At 53.4% G+C, this 23347-nt stretch overlaps 8 protein-coding genes across 8 annotated transcripts; 5 read left to right on the forward strand and 3 right to left on the reverse strand.

The window, feature by feature from the left end:
* Positions 1–223: 223 nt before the first annotated feature.
* PG986_005376 (uncharacterized protein) lies at positions 224–1854 on the forward strand (the record flags this gene model as incomplete). Its single annotated transcript, XM_066841598.1, has 2 exons — positions 224–247; positions 304–1854. 2 exons carry the CDS (start codon positions 224–226, stop codon positions 1852–1854), a joined length of 1575 nt encoding a protein of 524 aa, XP_066701460.1.
* Positions 1855–2403: 549 nt separating this feature from the next.
* PG986_005377 (uncharacterized protein) lies at positions 2404–3451 on the forward strand (the record flags this gene model as incomplete). The annotated part of the gene is made up of 2 exons (XM_066841599.1): positions 2404–2631; positions 2702–3451. 2 exons carry the CDS (start codon positions 2404–2406, stop codon positions 3449–3451), a joined length of 978 nt encoding a protein of 325 aa, XP_066701461.1.
* A 783-nt stretch (positions 3452–4234) lies between these two features.
* PG986_005378 (uncharacterized protein) lies at positions 4235–5323 on the forward strand (the record flags this gene model as incomplete). The annotated part of the gene is made up of 1 exon (XM_066841600.1): positions 4235–5323. One exon carries the CDS (start codon positions 4235–4237, stop codon positions 5321–5323), a length of 1089 nt encoding a protein of 362 aa, XP_066701462.1.
* Positions 5324–5744: 421 nt separating this feature from the next.
* On the reverse strand, positions 5745–7472 carry PG986_005379 (uncharacterized protein; the record flags this gene model as incomplete). Its single annotated transcript, XM_066841601.1, has 1 exon — positions 5745–7472. One exon carries the CDS (start codon positions 7470–7472, stop codon positions 5745–5747), a length of 1728 nt encoding a protein of 575 aa, XP_066701463.1.
* A 1077-nt stretch (positions 7473–8549) lies between these two features.
* On the forward strand, positions 8550–9847 carry PG986_005380 (uncharacterized protein; the record flags this gene model as incomplete). Its single annotated transcript, XM_066841602.1, has 2 exons — positions 8550–8811; positions 8880–9847. The coding sequence occupies 2 exons, from the start codon at positions 8550–8552 to the stop codon at positions 9845–9847; spliced, it is 1230 nt and encodes a 409-aa protein (XP_066701464.1).
* Positions 9848–10651: 804 nt separating this feature from the next.
* On the reverse strand, positions 10652–12120 carry PG986_005381 (uncharacterized protein; the record flags this gene model as incomplete). Its single annotated transcript, XM_066841603.1, has 3 exons — positions 10652–11489; positions 11542–11912; positions 12013–12120. The coding sequence occupies 3 exons, from the start codon at positions 12118–12120 to the stop codon at positions 10652–10654; spliced, it is 1317 nt and encodes a 438-aa protein (XP_066701465.1).
* A 5003-nt stretch (positions 12121–17123) lies between these two features.
* Positions 17124–19095, reverse strand: PG986_005382 (vacuolar protein sorting-associated protein Vps17; the record flags this gene model as incomplete). The annotated part of the gene is made up of 3 exons (XM_066841604.1): positions 17124–18001; positions 18070–18523; positions 18586–19095. 3 exons carry the CDS (start codon positions 19093–19095, stop codon positions 17124–17126), a joined length of 1842 nt encoding a protein of 613 aa, XP_066701466.1.
* Positions 19096–20106: 1011 nt separating this feature from the next.
* On the forward strand, positions 20107–22603 carry PG986_005383 (elongation factor G; the record flags this gene model as incomplete). Its single annotated transcript, XM_066841605.1, has 4 exons — positions 20107–20187; positions 20245–20305; positions 20369–20823; positions 20882–22603. The coding sequence occupies 4 exons, from the start codon at positions 20107–20109 to the stop codon at positions 22601–22603; spliced, it is 2319 nt and encodes a 772-aa protein (XP_066701467.1).
* Positions 22604–23347: the final 744 nt, after the last annotated feature.

A 23347-nucleotide genomic window follows, 5' to 3' on the forward strand; every position in this document is an offset into this window, starting at 1 on the left:
GCCCATACACATACAGTATTCTGGCGCCTGTACAAACACTCACAAGAACATACAACCTACCAACCAACCTCTCATCAACCCCGATCGCAACCCTGTCATAACAATCGCGCTACGAAGCACGCGCGACAGAACTGCCATCCACTGCTGGCCCGATATTTGCGACGTTCTGCGAGCTCACCCGAGTGATCTTGATGCCGGTCAAGCTCTACCGGTTGCAGTCAGCATGGAGGCAGCACCTTTGATCAAGGTGAGGCGCACACTTCCCCGTATCGTCACGGCATATAATGACCATACGGGGTCTAGGCACATGATCATGCCAAAGCTGCGGCCGAGGCGACCCACGCAGCCAACTCTACTGTCGCCATCAATGAGCACACGAGGGCTGCTGGCGAGTTTGCCAACGCAGCGAAGAGTACCACGAGCGTCGAGGCACTCAGAACCTTGAATCTGCTCGAACAGCATCACATGAGACTATCCGAACTTCTCAAGGTTCCCCGACAACGACCAATCTCTCAGGCCAATGCGGAGAATGCCACGGAACCAGATGAGAAGGAGGAGGCTCCTACAGCTGCAGATGGCGAGCTACAGACTCCCAAGGCGGAGACCGGATCTGGGGAGAAACAGTCGCAGCCAATGCCAACGTTGTCCAGACAAAAGAGTTACCCCTCACGAGAGCTAGGCTCTACTATTGCAAGTAACTTGGCGTCTGCCCGCGGGATCAAGACATCCAAGTACCGCTCACAGCCGCTCAGCCCAAGTGTTTCCAACACGGAAGCGCCAGGCAATGTGGCACCCTCCCCGCGCAGGAACGATTCGGCATCAAAGTCGAAGATGCAGAACATGCTTGACAATGCTGAACGGCCGGACAAGCTATTGAGACAAAATAGCACCGAGTACCGGAAGGTCCCACCAGCTGCGCCGCAATCGCTTCGATCCCCGGGGAGCCCGGCCGCAGCCAGCGAAGAGGGCTTTTCGCGATTCTATAATGCGTTTGGCAGCATCATTAACAGAATTTCTGCCCCTTTGGCATTCGCAGGTCTTCCTCTTCTTAGTGAAGAGATAAATGAGGAGCCATCTCACGTACCGGAGACGCCGGCGCAGAGGAAAAGCAGATCAAAGCCCACAACTTCCGCTGCGGCGGAGCCTGACCTTAGCAAGTTCTACTCGAAAGCCGCACTCAAAGCGATCGCGAGGGACGGCCAAGGCCCAAATGACTCCTTCTACGTCGTGCCCACTAGCGGTCATACAGTTTCTTATGCCAACATTCTTACATTCGCTGACAAGGAGAAGCGGCGGATGGGCGCTTCGGCTCATGAGCTTGGGAGAGTGGCTGAAGAATTGGACGACGATGACTTTGTTGACGCGAAAGAGTCTCAGATACCATCGTCACCAGGCCTTAGAAGGAAGGCAGGCAAGACGGCATCCGAGAGGGAATTGAGCAACGTAGTGGAAGAGCTATATCTGGAGAACAAAAGCTTGAAGGATGCGCTTGACCAGCAAAGCAAGCGACTCCATGCGTTTGAATTGATGTCCCAGAACTCAGGAATGAGACTTGCCGAAAGTATGCGACTCATGCGCCCGGGCTCACCCCCGGGTCCCTCTGCAGGCAGATCCGGGTCAGGTGATGATTTGCTGAAGAAGAGAAATCTCGAGCTGGAGGAGCAATTGCTCCTATACACAAAGCAGATGGAAGAGTTGCAAAGGGACTACAACAAGGCCCGCGCAAACTTGGTCCGCTACAGAGAGAAGTGGGATCAGCTCAAAGCCGGTGCAAAAGCTCGGCGGGCAGGCGGAACCCAGGGAAGTTCGGAGGTAACAACGGACGACACGAAAAAGTCCATAAACTTGACTTAGAGTAGGTAGAGCCAATGAGTGTGTACTCAGCTAATCCCGTCTCGCTTCATGCATTCAGCTGTAAACAGATCCGCCAAATTCACATTCTCAAATATGAAACTCCCTGTCACCTCTGCACGTTCTTGCGAACCTGGCGATTCCCCTGATGACATCACATAGTTCCAAGAGTCGCTACGAAACACACTCGTAGGCCATCATGGTTCGCGAGCAGTCAGATCCATGAGGTAAAATCGTATCACGTAGTAGTAGACTGTAGGCTTTAGCTATGGGAAGTAGTTGCGAGACGAGTTGGCCTGGCTCTTCGTGTTCGTGTCTGCTCTGCTGTACCTAGTCGCCATATGTATATTGGGTATGTTCAGGTGAGTATGTAGCTTATCGACCCTTATCGGACCGGACCCCAGCTTCGAGCTTCGAGCTTCGAGCTCTAGCTTTGCCCAAACAAACACCCCCAAGTGCATCATCGCCCAGCTTGTAAAAAAACTGGACGACTGACCAGCTTAAGATTAACGGTTGCCAACTTTCGGGGGCTACGATTTACCAAATTCGATCATGTCGCACATGACCAACCCTTTAGCGACAGTTGAGCAGCTGTACGGCCGCTCAACTCTCAATGCTCTACCACAGGACCTCCAAGACACCATATTCCTCGCCATGCAAAGCCTCACGCAAGCAGGCGGCCTGCTTCTGCGACTACCACAGTCGGTTACGGCACAGGCGAATGTAGTACTTGCGCGCTATTGGGCCACCATCTCCTGGCCCTTTGTCGACGAATTCAGTGTACGGCTTTTTTTGATGATTGCCCCAACTTCAACGCGGCGGCTCAAGCTAACTCCCTACTCTTTTACAGGATATCTCGGCAGCGTCGCTCTTTCTCGTCGCGAAGCTCAGTTCGCACCCGGCAACACCTCGGGACCTCTGCAACGTATATGCCTACCTGCTCTCGCCCCTCTCGCCCCTCTTCCGTCCCTCCTCGGATCCTTCGCTATCCTCTAAGCCCGACAAGACGCTCTACTACCTCTCTGAAGCCGGCTACAATGATACCTACGCCCGGGTCCTGGCGCTCGAGTCGCGGATCCTCTGCGCCCTCTCCTTCGACACGCACGTGGCGCTCCCGCACGGCCTCGCGGTTACTTACCTGAAGGCGCTCGACTTCCTGGACGTAAGCCCTCCGGCGCGGTTGGCGCAGCGCGTCGTCGCGTACCTGAACACGGCGTTGCTGTCGCCGCAGCTCCTCTATTTGACGCACCAGCCGTCCGCGCTGGCCGTCGCCGCCATCTACAACGCGGCCAAGGACCTGGACGCCAAGATGCCCGAGTGCGCCTGGTGGGAGGTCTTCGACGTCGATCGCGAGGAGCTCGGCTTCCTGGTCGTGGGCATGCGGAGCGTCGAAGGCGCCGTGCGGGCTGGCCGCGAAGAGGTCTCCGCCGAACTGCGCGAGGGGAACATGATTACGAGGGCGGGGATTGAGACGGAGATGCGCAAGCGGGGCATGGTCCTGGGGAACGGTCCTAGCAGCGGCGGAGCTGCTGCCCAGTTGACAGAGGAGGACATCTTGATGAGGAGTCTGGATGAAAGAGCTGACCAGATGGACAGCTGAGCCACCGCCCAATGCGTTTCGTGGTCATGGTTTCAGCTTTCTTCATCGAGCAAAAGTCATATCAAGCGTTTTCGAAGATCCCATGGGTTCTATGCGGCAACATTGACTGGAGAACTACCAAACGAGAAACGGGTTGCCTTGGGCTACAGTCTCGTGTTCAATTATAAGTATTTCGGACGAAGGCGCCCCCAGCATGTCCTCTCGCCTCCCAATAGCAATATCTTTACTTTGAAATTCGGCCTATCTTGGTCATGGCTGACAGTCTACGAATCTGGACCCCTGTATCTACTCCCATTGGATGTCCGTTGGGGGACATGCCCAGAAAGGTGGGATAGGAAGCAAAACTCAAAGAACCCCAAAGAACCCGGTGAAGTAACAAAACACTTCTTTGACGAATAGCCGTACACAAGGGCCATGTTCGCCTTCCCCTTGTCTTCCGACAAGCACATATTGCTGGCAAGACAATGGCATATCCATAAAGCACAAGCAGCTTCAAAGACGACAATACATTGTGGTCGTCGGACCCCAGCTTCTATATCATGTAACAAACAGCCACTCGGCCACAGATGCTGAACTTCTAGTTGGAAAACTTTGAAGACGAAAATCCTCACGAACATATTCATTTTCTTGTTTGAGATATCATCTGTGCCTTCGATTATCTATCTTGTTATCACGAAACCTTCAACTCGAGCACGGCCGTCGTCAAGACCCTTGTACTTGGAGCAAGCCTAGACTCAGAGCTTAGTCTTATATTCAAAAGGGGAAAGGGGGCCACATCACACAATGTGTACCGGGGATATATACCGCATGACCAGATGCAACCATTGCATCGTCCACTACACCTCCCACTGCCGCCGATACCAGAGCATTAATCCGCCTAAAACACCACCCATGGGTCTCCTCATTCCTGAGCCACACGACGAGCCTTGCCCGCATTTCCAGAACAGCATCATCGACAACAAGCCTGTCGTGGCTGTACCAATAGATGACAGTTGCGCCTCCTGCATGCCTCGCATGCAGGAGTGGAAGATCATCTGCCATAAGCTTCACCTCAAAGATATAGTCAACGATCGTGTCCAAGAGTGCATGGACAACGGCGACCATCTTGGTGTGGCCATGGAGAGGGGCAGACTGATAAAACTGGACAACGGTGCATCGGAGCAGATCGCTGCGATCGACTGGAGCATCATTCCGGCGTTGGACCCCGTCTACCCGCCCAGCTGGACGGTGGAAGATGATCGGAGTCTGAGCGCCGCATGGATCGGGAGACAGCTTGTATGGGCCGACGAGGAGACCCTGCGAGAGCTGCGACAACAATTTCAAAAGGAGGAGGAGAAGCGGCGCCAACAGGATGAGGAAGACGAAGACGAATTGGAGTTTGATGAAGATGAAGACGAAGAGACGATCTTGCAGGACAATCCACGGCCGCGGGACGCAGGTACGGATGACGATGACGACTACTCCTGCTACTCTGCTGAAACAAGAACAGGCTACCACCTCTCCGAAGACGAGTTTGGTGACCAGGACCCGCGGTCCGGCGGAGATACCCGAGCTACACACTCGAACCGCGACTACCCTCGACTCCGCAAACAAAAGGGCCGTGAAGTACTTGGGGACTCCGAATTCTTCTTCTTCTCCAACCTGGAAGCCAGCAACGACACCCATGATTCGTATCATATCGACGACGAGGACGACGATATCTGGTGGAAGGCCGCTGTTGCGGAGCCGCGGGGCGGCAACGACAAGACAACCACGACCGGCTCCTTCCCGGACCAGTCACGCGAGCACTCGCAATTGGCGCCGGACGTCACGCGTGCGAATTCGAACAAGAGTCTCGATCCAAGCTGTGCGGGGCTCGAAAATGAAGTATGATCTGAAGCCCTACAGGCCATCTCAGCACCAGCAGCGGTGAGGTTGAAAGCTTCTCTCTCCATTCCTCCATTTCCCATCATTCCCCCTCCCCAATTTACTCATTTTTTATAAGTTCCGAGGTCTTGTATATGGGTATAGATATAGGCGTTTCTCGATTAGGATTATTTGCTTATTAAGGAAACACAACTTGTTTCTTGTAGCCATAGAGGTTTTTATATTAACGGTAAGTGATAAATCCCTTCCTCATAAAAAATAGAATTAAATGTGTGCAATCGCTGTCTCTTATGGTTGTATTTCGAGTCTTGCCGTGTTTGCTTAGTCCACGACTTTTGATTGCAATAAGAGAAATACCCAACCCCGGCTTCCTCACGCCTCGGTCCTCGCAATGAATAAACTATTTGTCTTCAGGTGTCAGTGACCCTCACTCAGTCGGCCCCAGAGCATTCGCGACATCGAGAGGCCTCACCACGATCTGAGGCTGAATAGCCCCTTGCTGGCCGTCGCCCCTATACGTAGAGTTGTTGTTGCGGTTACCCATTTGTCCCTTTGCCGCCGCCGCTGCCTCCTGAAGCTCCCGCTTGGTCTTGTTGTACTCCTTGACGCGCTCGTGCGCCAGACGGCCGGCCCGGCGCCGGTCCTTGGGACACCGCAGGAGTGGCACCTGGATGATGGCGGCGAAGACGTCGGCCACTTTCTCGACCGTCGTGTCGTGCCGCTTCGCGACCTCCTCGAAGGGGAACTTTTCCTGGCACGTCTCGGCCACGTCGGCGATTAGGTTCGGCGAGGGTTTGCGGTAGTTTGGCTGCATGAGAAATGGGTGCTGTGATGGTAGTAGCTGCGGCCGTGCTTGTTGAGCTGGGCTCTGCGAGCTGATACGTGTAGGAGTCGTGGCTGCAGCGACGGCGTTCTCCCGGCCTGCCTCGGATGTCTTCCCTGTCGACGGTTGTTGATATGCTGCTGTTTTTGCTGCTGTCGGTCTGGGGGGCATTGGTTGGACAGCATGTTGATGGGCTAACACGGGAGGAGACATAGCAGCGCCACTATAGTTTTGCATGTTCATCGGTACCATCATGGGACTGAACCCAGGTCCAAAACTGTGCATGCCTGCCTGCAATGCTGACATGAACTGTGGATTTGCCTGTGGGCCAAATGGCTGATGATAAGGCCCCGGGGGTAGCATGCGGAGTGGCATATTCGTGTTGGTGAAAGGTAGTCCCTGTGCCCTAGCGAAAGCCGCGCGTTGTTGCATCTGCGTACATGCCTTGCATGGCTGTTTGCCCGCATGCGCTTGAGTGACGTTGTCAGGGGTAGTGGTCGGCTGCTCCGAAGGCATCTGCTGTTGTTGTATCTGTTCAGGACTGCTGTCATGCGGAGTTTGCTGAGCTATGGGTTGCGTGCTGTCGACCACTTTCTCTGCACAACCTTCGAATGCCACGGGTACAATTTCCTTCTGTTGAACTATAGTTGGATCGGTAGCATTAGGCTTGGCTGTTTCCTGGCTGGCTGGCGTATTCATCACAGCTGTCATAGAGGGATTCGAACCAGAGCGAAGCGTCGGGTTGCCCTGCAGCATATCGTTCCTTTCACTTGGTGCAGGCTCTGGTTGCGAGTCTTTCGATGCAATAGTATTAGGGATCTGCTTTGGAGATATAGCAGGGGAGCTGAGCTTGGGCGATTTGAGACGAGCTGCCGCACTCATGCTATAGCTCTCGAGTTCGGGGAGTGAACAGCCACGATACCCAAAGATGGACTCCCAGTCCGAAAAGCCAGAAGGAAGTCCCACCATTCCTGTAGTGATACGTCTGTCGTGTGAGGAGTTGATCTCACTATTCGGCCAGCTCATGTCATTATCAGCGATAGGGGCAACAGAGATCGGTGTGATAAGAGAGCTGCCACAGACCAGATGTGGGACCGGTTGAGACTGAGGCACTGGCTGAGAGTTGGGCGGTGGTTGAAGCTGGATTGTTTGAACGTGCGTGGTGTTGACTATGGGGCTGTCCGTGGGATGGTCGACTTTCTGTCTCTTGACGGGTTTGGAGGATATGAACTGAACATCCTCCATCTCCGCATCAGACCGCTTTGCCGGGGCCACTGGAGCAGGAGGTCCCATAGCCTGTCGGAGCCGCATAACATCCTGACTTGAAGACATGGCGGTCACTTTGAGTGGAAGCAAGTGCCCCTAGGGTGGGAGAAGGGTACATCACGTGGGGTGGGAAGAACAGGAGACTTACAAGATCTAATTCGGCTACTGGGAATACCTACCGGACTTCATATACAGAATCCAAACAGGCCGGCAGAGGATTGCTCCGAAAGACAGTAGACTCTCAGCGGCCGGCAGCCCTATCAGCATAGCCATGTCTTGCTAAAGGGCATCTAAGACCAAGAGACAAGGACAGCCATTCACATCAAATCGCAGAACAGGAAGTGTTTGTGTGGTGTATGGCGTGCTCGGGGAAAGACTGTTCGCCTGGTACCTGCAGACTCACGAACATCAACAGCCTCGTAAAGGAAATGCCAACAATAAAGGTGCAATACTGAAGCAGGTATTGTGGCAAAGCCCCCGACTGAGAGAAAAGCATGCACTAAGTGAACGGCTCAATACAAACAACTGGGATTGTTGTCATCCAACATGGCCGACAGGCAATTGCTCAGGACGCGCCATAGTACGTTAGTTAGGTAGGCAGAATCCATTTCCAAGCTTCAGAAAAAGGGGGAATAAAGAGTGAGGGCGAAAGGGGCAGACAGGACGAGTCGGGGTTGGGAATAGCAGCGTGTGGCCAGTGACTTAGATGTGCCTTAGTGTAAGGTTGTTTGAATACAGGCGGGCCTGCTAGGCAGCGAAGGAGAGATCAATTGCTTGCAAGATGTGCCCCACGACCCACCCCTGGCCTCCAGCTCCTCCATTATGTAATTGCTAGGTTAGTGCTTCAAGTACTCCGTAGGCAGTACCTCTTAACTGATGGCGGGGTATTTATTTATTTGCTGCAGTTAGCTGCCTACTGCTCCAGCTTGTTCAACTGCGGACTGCATATCGATAGCAGCCTTACAGGTCAACCTACTACTTTCTTTGGCAGATCAATCGCCGGCTTGACCACTCTGCGTGTTTGTTCGGGTTTGGACAGCTAGATCAACAACAACCAAAGTCCTCGCCCAACTCGACTCTACATTTCTACATTTCTACATTTCCGCAGCCTTGTCGCGAACGAGGCAATCCAGACTGGGCACCATGGAGAACCCGCTGATCTCGACGCAGAAGTCCACCGACTCCGGACTGCAAGCTGTGCTGCATCCCCTCGTCCTCTTGACCATTTCCGATTACATCACACGGCATACTTTGCGCGAGCAAAAGGGTCCCATAGTGGGAGCATTGATGGGCCAACAGAATGGCCGCGAAATCACCATCGAGCACGCCTTTGAATGTGCTACCACTGTGAAAGATGGCCATGTGGTGCTGCAGCCCGACTGGTTTGCAACCAGGCTGGACCAAAGTAGGTGCTCAGCCAAACCAAAGGCCCAAAAGGGAAAAAGGTATACTGACCACCCGCTCCCCAGTGAGAACCATCCACAAGGCGCCTCAACTCGATCTCGTCGGATGGTACACCGTTACCCCCCAAGACCGGCCCCATGCCCTCAGTCCTGCCCATCCACAATTGGCTCCTCTCCGAACACAACGAGTCGTCACTGCTACTGGCCTTTCACTCGGAGGAAGCCGTCGACCACTCCGCAGGCAGCAAACTGCCCCTCACGATATACGAGAGCAACCTCGAAGTCGACGAGCCCAAGGCGGATCATGGCGAGGACAAGGAGATGAGAGACGGCGATGCGCCCCTCAAGCTCAAGTTCAGAGAGCTACCCTACTCGGTCGAGACGGGCGAGGCTGAGATGGTCAGCATGGACTTCGTGGTCCGGGGCGCCGGAAATGCCACGGCGGTCGAGACCAAGGAGCAGAAGAAGCCCCAGATGGTGGCTGTCGACATAGATACAAAGGGCAAGCGCCGCATCGTGAGTCCCGATAATGCTGAGGACGAATCGGCTACGGCGCCCGAGGAGCATGTGCTATCCCCGGAAGACGAGGAGCTCATCATGTCCCTGACCGGAAAGGCCAACGCCATCAAAATGCTCCAATCCCGGATACAGCTTCTTGTCACCTATCTTCAGCAGCTCCCGCCTTCTTACACCGGAGGCAACACGGCTGCCGCAGCCACGCAACCCAGCCAGGGCACACAGCCTCACTCTGTCCCGTCGCATACGATCCTGCGGTCCATCCAAGCCCTTGCCAACCGCCTGGCGCTAATTGTGCCCTCGGCAACAGGCGCCTTCGAGCAAGAGATGCTCAGCGAGCGCAACGACGTCCTGCTCATGTCCCTGCTGAACGAGGTCATGGGCAGCTCCATCGACGCCCGCAACATAGCCAAGAAACACAGCGCCGTCGAGGCTGCCAAGGGAAACAGCCGGAAGAACATGCACGATGTGGGAGGCAGCAGCAGCTACAACATGGCTGGTCCGGGAGATCTCACACTTTAGAGCGAGTCGTATGGAAATCAGGGTTATCCCAGTCCGTGATTTGGAGGATGCAAAACAACGAATTCTGCTTTACTTGCATTGGCATGGCGAAGGAGGCGTAACTATGGTGGCTTTGACAGCAGGATGACTGACTGAAGTAAGTCAAATCGTTAGGCGGGTTTAGGATGGAAGACAGTAGGTTTTCATAGGCATATTGATCAGCCCAAAACTAGACGGCAACATTGGCAGCCTTAGTGAATAATACACAGGACTGCTCTCACATACACCTTCTACCTCGTGCTCCTGAGGTATGGACAAGATAATGCCAGGACAAGATGCTCTCTGGCTAAAACAATTTGATAGCACGACGAGGGAAAGAAGTCGGTGAGTAATCGGCCATACCTCACAGCTCGAGGTTGAACTATTTGCATTAGATAATGACAGTAAGCCACCAGTCAATTCTGGATATAAAAGTATCTAACGTCATGAAGAAAAAGAAGAAGTGAAAAAACTTGGACAATTGTCTGTACATGCCATAGTGCGTAGACGAGGAACGATAAACAACGCAAGCCAACAACGTAATATTACCACCGGCACCATCTAACCCGTTTTATCGCCAGAATTATTCGTGTTTGTCGTCAGCGAAATTGAACCAACTCACAAGCATTAATCCGACCGTGCTTCCGCTTCTCTTCTTTCTGCAGAGCTATCCATACCCGGGGGTGGCTCTGCCACTTTTGCCTCCTTCCTCCCGCTGAGATTTGAGAAACAGGGGAAAGGGAGAAGGGATTGGAACGAACTTGAGCTCAAGGGAGACCCCCCTATTTAAGCCTCAATGACGACTTTCAACACCAAATTGCCGTCGTCGTCTATGGTGCGACTTGCAAGCTCAAATGCCTTTTTGGCAGCGGCAAGGCCCTTAAAGCGATGCGTAACCATATCATCTAACCTTGGGAACTGGTAACTTCCGTGACTGCTGTCATCCTGTTGGCCACAGAGCAAACGGATGCCGGTTGGGTACGTGTTGGCGTAGCGAAAGATGCCCAGGATATCAACTTCTCGGAGGTGGGCAGCAGACAAGGGTAGAGTCTGGTTAGGGGTACCCATTCCAACCATGATGACTTTACCACCTGGTCTTGTTGCGTAAATGCTGGTGTGCATACAAACCTCCTTCCCGGTACACTCAAAACTGTAGTCCACGCCATGGTCCTCATCTTCGTCCTGGAAGCCAAAGGCAGTATTCGTCAGTGCAAGAAGGTCGGCGGCCAACCCCTTGGCTCCCTCCAGCTTCCCGTGAATTGAGTCGGAGAACAGACTTGCAGGAGTCATGGCACCAACTTCTAGAGGGGTAGAGACACCCGAAGCATCAGTGCCGAAGGAAGAGCTGCTAGATGAAGTATGTAGGGGGCGCTGGATAACATAGCCATGGGTAGCAAAGCCCTTGCTGAGAGCATAATCTACCCGGCCCGCATCAAGATCACATATAGTGACATTGGTACACCCCGAACGACGCGCCATGGCTGCAGTCAAGAGTCCAACCGTACCCGCACCCATGACAAGGGCAGACGATCCCGGAGTTGGACGGGCACGGTTCACGGCGTGTATAGCCACGGATAGTGGTTCGAGTAAGGCCGCCGCATCAAAGGACACGTGCTCCGGAAGCCTGTATCTAGTCAGCCAGGTGAACATATCCCAACGACTTCATAGGGACGTACTTATAGCACCAGGCAGCCGGATGATTTATTCTCTCTTGTAGTGTGCCCTGGAAATGGGGGACACTTTTCGCACTACTTCTGAAGCGCATTCGCTTGCAGAGGTTGTATCTGCCCTTGCGGCAGATAGCACACTGCCCACAGGGAACGCCTACTTCTAGAGCGACTCTATCGCCGACTCGGAAGCCTGACACCTGCGGGCCCATGGCCACAATGACTCCGGACGACTCATGACCAAGTGACAAGGGCGCACAAGCGCACAAGTCGCCATTCGCGAACTTCTTGTAGTATGACACGTCCGACCCGCAGATCCCTGTTGACTTGATAGCAACCTGGAGCTCTCCAACGCCAGGGTCTTCGATGGATCTGACTTCCTGCACAGAGGAGCTTGTTAATACCCCGCATGTATACTTGCAAAGACTAGCTATACAGGTCCGATTTGTGACAGGTAAGCCGAGATATCGATCAACTCACCAATCGTAAGTCTCTTGGCCCATGCAAGACAGATGCATTGATGGAGAGCTTTGGATGAACGGGTAGATGCATTGGCGCCATCTCGTCAATCATGGCCGATGGAGCCATTGATAGATATTAGAAGCGTGGGATGGACGTGGGATGTGTTAGTGTCACTATCAGTAAAAGGCTCAACCCACGTCTATTGGTTTGGCTCAGGGTCCAGGATCGGGGCCTGAAAAGGCAGCTTGGTATAGACAAATGATGACGGTATCAGGTAGGCAGACAGACCAAGGCTTCCTTGGCACATACAAACGTGTAGATAGAGGACCGGGAAGCCAACATCTAGTTGTAGGTAGGAAAAGCAGAGAGAAACACCCAACCCTTATGTACATGATGGGGAATAATGTGATGGGCCCCTCTGTTAAGAAAGCACTGTATGTATGAGACGATCTCAATTGTCAATTTCACGGAGAGCGTCAAGGTGGTCTCCGTGGGCCGGGGCTGATCCAAGGTCTCTGATGCCTGCGAAGCAATGTGCAGTCTTGCCAGACCCAGTCAGATAGCAACGAGTTATCTCAACGAGCAACGAGAGCCACTTCACAATCTCGGGAGATACCATGCAAGCAGCTAGCGACGATGCAGCAAGCGCATCATTCCACAGGACTTGGAACATAAGGTCCAGGACCCTGGATGGTATGGATGGTAGACAACGGTTGTAGCCCGCATGGTTCTGATGTACCCTTAGCCTGTAGTGCCATTCAGGTACCACGTCTGAGAGTGCAGTCTGCCTCGGAAAGCTGCATGGTGTAGGAATGTATAGTCCACGACCAGGGTATAGGCGGGGACCCTGCTTCATCGCATCCAAGCGCTTTGCTCCTGTTCGTTCATTGCGCAGACTCCACATGGAAGCATACCTCCCAGCCTACCTCCACTCGGATAGGAAGCCATGACAGCGGAGAAGGCCAAGTCTGACGAACTAGGCATGGCACGGCCAGTCAACCACGATATGACGCTTTCTTATTTGTAGGTGGGCAAACAATGTCGATGTATGCATGGGCCGATCCGAGGAGAGGATTCGAATGCCAAATGAAACACAACCATGTCCATGTAGAACGAACATCCAGGATCGGCAAAGACAGCCAATCAACACCAAATCGGTCTCGTAAGATATCGGTTGCGGGCTACGGAGATTGTCCCGAGAGGCGTGGAGTATGTAGGTTATAACAAAGCAGAAACCCAGGAAACCCACTGGTTCTTTGCGCGGTTTGCCACTTGGACAACATGAAAGCTGTATAATCTCAAGCTCAATGATTGGGGCGTGTGAAGTCCAAGTCCAGGGAGGGTTGCTGGAACAGACAGCTCTGCCACAGAGACCGAGGCACTTTCTAAATAGGTAAGAAAGGCCAATGGCGAGTTGCCTTACACCGGAAGATAATGTACGATACAACCAGGACAGGAGCCATAGGAAAGCTTCGTTTGGTTCACGTACCACATACATGATCGCCAGCGTCGTCTCTGCTGGTCGGTAAATACGAAATCCCCCGGTTGCTCATCTTGTCGGTCGAGTCCTTCGTCAGACGAAGATCTTTGTTTTGGCGACACATCGAGAGTGTTGGATGGCTACCAACGATGAGTATTTGACTTATCAGGCCGTCCTGAGGGAAGGCGTGTTGGCGTCGTTGCTTTGGACATGGAGAAGGTGCGAACTACAGATCCGAGCGGGATCGAATTTGACGTTTCCTCCTCCTGTATTCCATAGGTACTTACGAGTAAGTAGTAAGGGCCTACATACATTAAGTACCTACTTGAAGGCAAGCCACCCGCCTGCCCACTGCGTTCTGCCCAGTAGCACGCACACTTGAAACATCATGGTTAACAAAGTACTGTACGTACACCATTGCTGTCTCATCTATGACTCCCGTCCTTGAGATGGTCCCTTCAGATGTAACACTTCTTGTTGGTGCAGACTGGCAGAGCAGTGCACATGGGGCGGGAACCATGGACAAGGGTTGGAACACCACCATCCTGTGTAAAGGTATGGAGGGCCGGAAGGTATGTCCGCCACGTCCCGCGTCCCGCGTCCATGCAAGCAGACAGATAGCTCTGGGGGCCAAGGCATGCCAACCAGGCTATGGTGGATCACCACTTGAATGAGCATGCTAACACCATCGATCCTTCGTCTTCAACCGCAGAGGTAGCCGGAATGCTTGGGGAGCTTTCCTAGCTTGCTCTACTCCTACGGCTCGGCCAATTGGCGCTGCTTGGGCCAATCGGTCCGCATATCCCAGCATGAGCAACTCGGCCAACGATTGGCACATGCGCGGACTTGTACAAGTCTTTCCTGGTCTTCCCCGACTTACAGAACAGCCAAACGAGTCGGCGATGATCGGCTTAACGGTCATTCCCGCTTTCGCATGCATTGGTTGGTTCGCTGCCGGGTGTCTCAGTATATATCTATCCTTGATATCAATTGATGCCTGGTGAGTTGGAGAGGAGTTGGGGAACAAATGGACGTTCACCACTTCCTCTCAGTTTGATCCGAGGCCAATGGTCTGGAACATTCCTATCCTGTTACATCGGGGCTTACAGTACACAGTGTCAGGCCACCCGGTGGACGATAGTTGCATTCTGTAAGTTAAGTCTGACTATCGCCAGTGAAGATCCTCATCGGGATCACCTGTACGTAAGCGAACTCGCGGGGAAGAAACCCGCCCTGTCCGCCCTGTCCGCCCTTCATGTAACAGACCACCTACTGGCCAGTGTTCAGCAACCTTATATGGACATACAATCTTCTTGGATTCACCTTCTCACAACATGCCACGTCTCTTATTGTGATATCACCATTGCGCAGATCTTATCAGTTTCAACAAAAGGCTTCCAAGATTATCTTGCCATTGATTTCTACAATCTACAGAAAATCTCCTGATGCACCAACCTCGACCCGACATACCCCTGACTCTGCGAGCGCCAGGCTTTGAGTCTTTGATTTTTGTACCCCAGATCTACTCTGTGTTGTGGGTATTGAAGGGGCAATATACAGACAGGGCTTGGTGCAAAAGGCCAGGCTTGCGCAACAAACTGGAAGTCGGCCGCCTGAGCTATTTAGGGATGGGACAATCCTGGGCCCACAAACGCCGGCCTCTTGCGCCGTGGTTCCACGATGGCGGCTTGACAGCTGACAGTCGCATATGTGATGCAGAAGCAAACACCTTCACCTTTGGGAAGGCTTGGCAGGTTGCGAGGATTGCCTTGCCATTGTACCGCCTGTCCTGCATGCTGTACCCCCGGTACGTGCTTTTGGTATGTATAGCGCTTGTTACCCTAATACCGGCTAAACACATCACATAGCAACACGTCCCTTGGAATTCTGCCTTGGGAGGCCTTGGCCACACTCAGCTTCCTTGGGCTATCACGGTAGCCAAAATTCGACCTGGAAAAGCATATATCGGCGGGAGTGTTTACTAACCATTCTTGACTGATCCTTATTGCCCAATCAACCAGGTCCAATATTTGGTTGGTGGTGGCTGAGAGATAAGGTAGGCAAGCTGCAAGAAACTACCGCAGGACTCGGCAAGCCATATACGCAGCATACACATCTTAGCATGGTCGTTGAAAAGTGGATGTTTCCGCTGAAACCATTTTGGCATGTGGATGACTATCGGCATCGCTTCCCTCGAACCCTCCGTCAATCGGGTTCCATGGTCAGCCCACGATGCATCGTCAGCCTTTCAGAGTCCACTCAGCCAGTGTGATGGTTTCGCGATGGTCATGTTTCTGGCCATGTCACACACCTAAATGCATCATCCATCAGCTCCCATGCATAGATCTATCGTCTGCGGGTGCAACGCATATCAGGACTGTGGCCCGCTCATTTCGCTTTATGAATTCCGCCCTACTTGCATCCTATTGAGGGTTGCCATTCATCGCTTCTCTCCACCCCCATCGGCCCCGCTCGGAGGGGATGCAATCGAGTAAAGCAGAGCAGAATCATGGCATGCATCGTTGGCAGTATTTTAGTAAATGAATACTGAGTAGTCAGGCGGTTTCACATGGGAAATAGCAATGGCATTGCTCGAGATCTCGTCATATCATGTGGCTCTAATCTGAGCTCGATGGGTCACCTAGGCCCCTAGGTAGTGTAATTCTAGACCTGTCGTTGACTTTGGGTTACACCGCATTGCTCGACCACATTGTTATCTCCAGAGCCCTACCTCTCGAACTTTCACACTCCCTTTTTTCATGTAAGTATGAGACCGGAATTCGGCCCTGTCTGCATGTGCGTCATGACTTGACCATATGAGACGAGGGCGGAGAAAGCGAAGCGGAAGTAAACGACGGACATATTGCGTGCGAAGCGATGGGCTGTCGTCTGCCCAGCACGGAAGGCGGATGTTGACCTCGGTAAAAGGGAGGATTCCACGACGGACACCCAGCTTTCTATCACATATCGTCCAAGCAAATTAAATCCATCGAGAAAGCACGCAGTAGCGGTGAGATCCGTGGTAGTATTAGCAATAAGCAACTGCGGCCTCAGGTGTGCGTGCGCATGTGCAATTGGGGAGGTGTAGCAAACATCATCATACGTAAGTATAATGGAAGTTCATTCCACTCCTCCTCCTCCCTGCAGCTCCCAAAGAAGTATGTAATGCGCGCAACTGCCCACATAGCTTATCTATCATTCCTGCATGCGTGCACTCAGTCCCTCCTGCGAAAGCGGGAAGCAGAAAGCGGAGTTGGGTGATACGTTAGGTATATATGCATGCCTCAAGATAACGGCCTACGCTACGACGAGGTGACAGCACATGGCAAGGTGCCAAGAGCAGTATCCTCGACGCACAGAAGGCTATGCCTGCATACCTTCCAGCGGTGGTGCGATACGGGCAGGGATAATGGAAAATGTAGAAACATAGGAAGAATACCAATAAGACTTAGGTAACATTACAAGGCTATCGCGTCTGAACAGGAGGATGAGTCTTCTGTCGGCGTTCAACTACTATCATGTCCTACAAACCCCTACTCTATCCCCTGCCTACGTACTTCGTCGTCCTGAATTTGCCGAGCTGCCGTATTCGTTCATCTTTATCTCCTTGACGCCCCATCCTCCCATCACCATCATCAGTGCCACATTTTTAAAACGTGCTCGTTGCCAATCGGCTCGCCGCATTCCGGGCATCCACCCTGTCCTCGTCGTCTTCAGCCAGACCGCTTAGGCCCCTAGTGCCACTGCTGGGAGCCTTGCCAGCCGCTCCTTCAGCAGCGTCCTCGCCCACCTCCTCGCCTTCGGCCACGTTGGATGTCATGATGCTGCCCGAGATGCTCCGGCTAAGGTTGTCCGTGCGCCGCGGCACGCCGCTCCAGGCATCGCCCTTGGGGCCCTGGCTGGCGGCCATACTGGCTCTGCGGACAGTTGGGTGCGCCTCGCGGCCTAGTCTGCTCAGACCGCCCGAGTTATCGATGGCCCGGATGTCCGGCCGCACGCTCTCGAGTAGGGCCAGCGTGCGCCGCTCTGCTTCAATCTCGCGCAGAACGAACTCGCGGATGCTCAGGCGTAAGTCGGCTGCGGTGCGCGTGAACCACTTGCGCTTTTCGTGCACCAAATTCTGCGTAACACGCGTGGTTTTCCTCATGAGCTCAAACTCGTTGTTGCGCGCATCATCAAGGGCAGTGATGGCTTCGTCGACCTTGTCGCGGCGCACGTTTGAGCTGGCCTTGAGACGATCTGCTGCATTCAGTTTGCTACGCGTGCTCTCCTGAGCCTGTAAGAACTCTCGAATGAGAAGTTGCCGGTTTGTCAAGGTTTCCTTGACGATAAAGGCATCCTGTGAGTGGTATTGGAAGGGATCTCCAATGGTCGTAGCCTCCGCAGTCGCCTGAGCAGCATGGCAATCCCCAACCGTTTGCACCACCTTTCCGAGCTTGCGATAGGCGCTAGCTAGACCTTGGTGAGGCTCCTGTACGTTCATTCCTCCAAGTTTGACACCATAGTCAGATTCGGCGAGGCCAAGTCCTGTGTCAAGTTAGTAGACGTTCTCCTGTAGATCAGAAAATGTGTGCAAAACGGGGGCTTCTCTGTACCTCTTCGAGCCTTGACTAGTTTATCGACCTTATGACCAGCATCCATTGAACCAAGGTAGAAAAGCTTTACAATAGGACGAGCATCTGAGAGCTCCGGGGTATCATCTGGCGGCGGGGCGAATTGCTTCAGAAGCTTCCTGCGCACACCGGTGGCAGGTTGCTTCCTCTTCACCATGGGGCTGTAGCCAAAATCACTTTCTACAAACAGAACCATCTCCTCGTCCCTCATCAGGACTTCGTTGCTGCAGACATAGTTCAACCACCTTTGCAGCAGAGCCTTGACCCGTATCTCGTCTTCGTCTGTCCCCGCCCCAGCAGATGTCAACGCTGGCGGTACTGCGGGAACGAGAGCTTCCGGGTTGGCGGATATGAGATGGTCGGCGAGCTTTACGAATTCGGAATGGAGGCGGCGCACATCGCGGAACTGTGTAGTACGGAATCTGGGTATGTTTGTCTATATGCCGTCGTTAGTTCAGCTAACCGCCAGAGGGACACATTCTGTTTCGCGATACGTACGTGGACATCGAATCTCATGATAGGATCTTTCCTGCCTGTGCGCTCCAAACCAGTGATCTTTGCCTGCAACCTGTACTGCGGATAGGCCTGTTTGCGGGCTTGCTGCTGCTGCTGTCCCTGTCCGACGGGCGCGCCGGGTTCCCCCTGAGGCTGCGATTGCTCCTCGCCAGTCGCCTGCGCCGCTCCGGCATTGCCGCCATGCTCCTCCTGCTCTGAGGGACCGCCAGCCTCTGGCTGATGCGAGCCGTCGCCTTGTTGTGGTGAGTTGTACTCATGGGTAGAAGCTGTGCTGCTAGCGGTATTGGGTCTCGCAAAGGCATTCGTGGTCAAGTCGTCGTGTTGCAGACCGTTGCTAGGGTCCTGGGATCCGTATCCACCATAGGTGGCTTCGTTGCCCAATGAGCTATAATTGGCAGGCTCATTGCGCCGAGGTGATGCAGGAGGTGACGAACCCCAGGGTGAGCTCCCGGCGGGATTCTCCTCGTCGGCCATCGTCGAGCGGTAGTCCATGGCGATGGTGTGGTGTGGCGTGGGTAAGAAGCGGAAGGGGAAGCCGGCGACAATGGCTAGGAGAGTAAGATATTATGACGTTGGCAGCGCGGTTCGTCTGGCAGTCCAGAACTCCCGGGTGAGACCTATCGTGGTGGGCCTGGGTAGGATAAGAGAAACGAGGAACCTCAGGTGTTCAAGCCGTGCATTCTGTGGTCCAGGGACCTGTCTGCAGGAAAAGAGCAAACCGACGAGAAGCACAATCCACCGCTTTTGGGGGTGGTGATGGAGAAAAAAGCCGTGGTATTGCAGTGTTTGTTGCCTGACGCAAACTCACTTTTGGTGACGATCAACGTAGTTGAACTGCTCTAAGCTTGCGCCTCCTCGTTAAGTAGGTACCTCTCTCATGCGCTCATGCAATCAGCCAGACTCAACATTCAATCAATCAATGGCAGAAGTGGACTTGTGGGCTATTGCGTATGATCCAGGACCAATCCGATGGCGAGCAGCCCCTTGAGAAGGCGGGGCAAGGCCGTGCTAGGCCCGATCGGAATAAGCGGCGACTACTTGCTACTGCTTGGGTACCTGCCTGAGGTCCAATTGCTCAACCGACCCTTGTCCGCTGCAAGTGCGCTCGTTTAGTGGAATTGAATTGAAGAACTTGATTTCCAAGACTAATACCGATACCTACACCCAACATACCAGACTGTCGGTTGAGTACAAAGCGAATTCCGCGGACCAACGCTGTAACGCCTCATCTTGGACGGGACTAAGATGCATATAAGGACCGTGACAGACGCTGCATCCTAGACATAAGATCCCATCACCTCGTCAGGCAGTAAGTCTGTCCCAGGAGTCAACGTACAGGCACACATCGGGGCGTTCAATGGCATGCATATACCACTGTACCCACGTCGGCCTGGGGGAATGGGATTGTACAAATCTGCTAGAGCAGTCCTCCGACGCCCAGGTCTGGTCTCATCATGGCCGGCTTGCGTAAGAGGGGCCAATGCCCTGCCTATTCGTAGGCCCATGTCTTCTCCTTCCGGGGGCCAGCGAGAGTCTGCCCTGGATTCTATCCGCAACATAGGCATCATTGCTCACGTCGATGCTGTAAGTCAAATTGCCCCATCCGCGTGATATCAAAGACGCATTCTGACTTGTTCACAGGGGAAAACAACCACTACTGAGGCCATGTTGTACAACAGTGGCGCCACCAGACATTTAGGGAGTAAGCCATTTTCACTTCTTGCGTCTATATGAGGTTGAATCAGACCGACTGACAGTTCTTCAGATGTTGATCGCGGTAATACCGTGACCGACTTCCTACCCATGGAGATGAAGAGAGGCATCACCATTCAGTCGGCTGCCATCACCTTCAAGTGGCCCCCTCCTGAACGCTTGAGGCCCGGAGCCCACGAGCACATAATAAACCTCATAGACACCCCTGGCCACGTTGATTTCAGGTTCGAGGTTGAGCGCTGCATTCCAATTCTTGACGGCGCCGTATGTGTTATTGATGGCGTGGAAGGAGTCGAAGCTCACACTGAGAGGGTGTGGGCATCCGCTCAGGAGTTCAAGGTGCCTCGGATTGTCTTGATCAACAAACTCGACCGGGAAGGCGCCTCGTTCAAGAAGTCGGTCCAAGATATTGGCATGAAGCTTAATGGGATGCCCCTGGTCTGCCAGATTCCTTGGTGGGAGAATGACACTGTCAAGGGCGTCGTTGATGTGGCATCGCGTTCAGTTGTCAGCTGGTCAAATGCTGCAAAGGACGACAACAGCCCCGAAGAACTGGCGAAAAAAGACCCCGCCCTTCACCGATGAAATCGAGCGGGCAAGGGATAGGCTCATCGAACAGCTGTGCGATCAGGACGAGAGGCTATTGGACCTATGGACGGAACAAGGTGGAAACCTCCCTGTCGAGGAAATCAAAGGTGCCATTCGCCGAGTCATCAGTAATGGTGAAGGGTCCCTCATTCCGGTATTCGCCGGTTCAAGTCTGAAGAACATCGGAGTCAAGCCATTATTAGATGCTGTCGTTGACTACTTGCCTAGCCCGCAAGACCGCCCCGAGTTGAATGTGCGAATAGGATCAGAAACTCTGCCAATAAGCAAAGTTATAGCAGCAACTCAGCATGCCAAGGTGTCAAAGAAAGAACAAATGCAGGTCGAGGCTGTGGCCTCTGTTTTCAAGGTTGTCAACGACCCCAAAAGGGGTATGTTGACCTGGGTACGGAATTACCAGGGACTTCTGAAGAAAAACATTCCTTTGTGGAATTCCAACCTACAAGACTTTGAGAAGCCCCTGAACATCATGCAAATCTCGGCCAAAAACCATATGGAGATCCCTCATTTGACTCCGGGCCAAATCGGCGCTCTGACCGGGCTCAAGAAGGCGCGGACAGGTGATACGCTCATGGCCTTTACTGGCAACAAAACACCCACAACTCAGATTGGCCAAGTCAAAGTGCGGCCTCCAGACATTCCACCAGCAGTGGCATTCCTGGTTCTGGAGCCCGGGTCTCCCTCGGGTCTGAAGCACGTAGAAGCTTCTTTAGAAAACCTCTCCCGAGAAGACCCCAGTGTCAGGTGGTCCTATAACGAGAAGTCGGACGAGTTTACACTTTCGGGCATGGGGTCTTTGCACTTGGAGATTGCGCGGGATCGGCTGGAAAACCATTACAAGGTCGAAGCTCACTGGGGAGGCATCCAGGTGGAGTACAAGGAATGCGTAACTGTCCCCACTGACATCCATAGAGCTGTCATCGACAAACCGATTGCCGGCAAGCCTGGAATGGCCGCATGCAGTGCAATGGTCGAGCCGCTGGATGCGAATGAGTTCGAAGCACTAACTCACTCAGAGACCGAAAGGGACGGCAATATCATCAAGGTATTGTTTCCCGGCGCCGATATGAGCGATTTAAACCCAGCGGAAATCAGACCACAGTTGGTCAATGGGGCCATTGCTGCATTGGCAGCTGGCCCAAGAAAAGGGGCGCCATTCAACCAATGTCTGGTCACAATCACATTTGATGCTTCGACCGACTACTTCGGGCCAACACCAGCTGGACACTACGTCGGTGCGGCCCAGAGAGCGGTGAAGTCGGCCTTGGTCGAATCGTTCAAGAAGAGGGAAGAGAACATCGGAATCCTCGAGCCCGTCATGAGTGTGACGATCACCTGCCCAGAGTCGGCAGCAAAAGCTGTCCAGCATGATCTGCATTCTGCTCGAGGAGGTCAAGTACTCGAGGTAAGGGACATGCAGGACAACACCGCGACCCGCGAAGGTGGTCGCATCGAGGTTTCGGACATCTACGCGCCACCGGACCCCTACGAGTTCCAGGCCTCGCTGCGCGAGACGAGGCAGGGTAGCCTCCGGATGCTTGAGATCGTGGCCCAGGTCCCACTCAAGGAGATGCTCGACTACGAAAACGTGCTACGGAGCAAGACGGCGGGTAGACACTCCCTGACTATGGCACTGGATACGTTTGTACGAGTCACGGGCGCGCGAGAGAAGGCCCTCTGATGGGATATAAAGCAGAAACGTAGGATCTCTTTCGGGTATCCTTGTAAATCTAATGAGAACTCTCAAGTCTTCAACTATATTGATCGCAAAACCTAGCCCTGCGACTGTTTGATACATAAGATACTGTACTCAGTTGCAATGCCCCTGAATAATGGTTCCGGACAAATGTGCATGTTTTGCTTCTTATGTTGTCCACATTTACCAGTGCCTATTGCGTCTGGGGTAGATATAAGCACTTGTCACTGATGGTGGCATAGTGAGCGCTGCATCACCGACAATGCTTGAGCTTAGAGCAAAGTTGTGGCTCCCCCTCTGGAGTGTGTATGGGTATGGCTACCAGGAGCTGCAGCGACTCACAGCGAGCGGCTGTTGCGACACACATGGTTTGTCTTGTGTCAGCCTCTCAGACGAACACAACGAACAGATCGCATGGTCCAGCTTGTACCATACGATCAAGGTCTTGCTCGAGGGTCTATCTGCAATGTGCCATGCCTGCTGCTGTTCCCGTGCCGGTGCCTTGCGACTCGACAACATGTTCAGGCTCGGTCTACACAGGGAACAGTGGGGGTGGTGGGTAAATGGCTACTTACTTACCCCAACTCTATACCTCTATTACCCGCGGCATATCGGGGAAGCGTGTGGGGGTCGCGTCCTGGGCATAGGGCTGTAATCAGGCTAAATCACTCTACTCCGCGTTCATGTGAGTTACTTAAAAGTTACATTCGAATAGACGATCTTCATGCA

This window comes from Apiospora aurea (genome assembly GCF_038362705.1).
Source record: "Apiospora aurea strain CBS 24483 chromosome Unknown utg000004l_segment0_segment0, whole genome shotgun sequence".
NCBI classification, from domain to species: domain Eukaryota; kingdom Fungi; phylum Ascomycota; class Sordariomycetes; order Amphisphaeriales; family Apiosporaceae; genus Apiospora; species Apiospora aurea.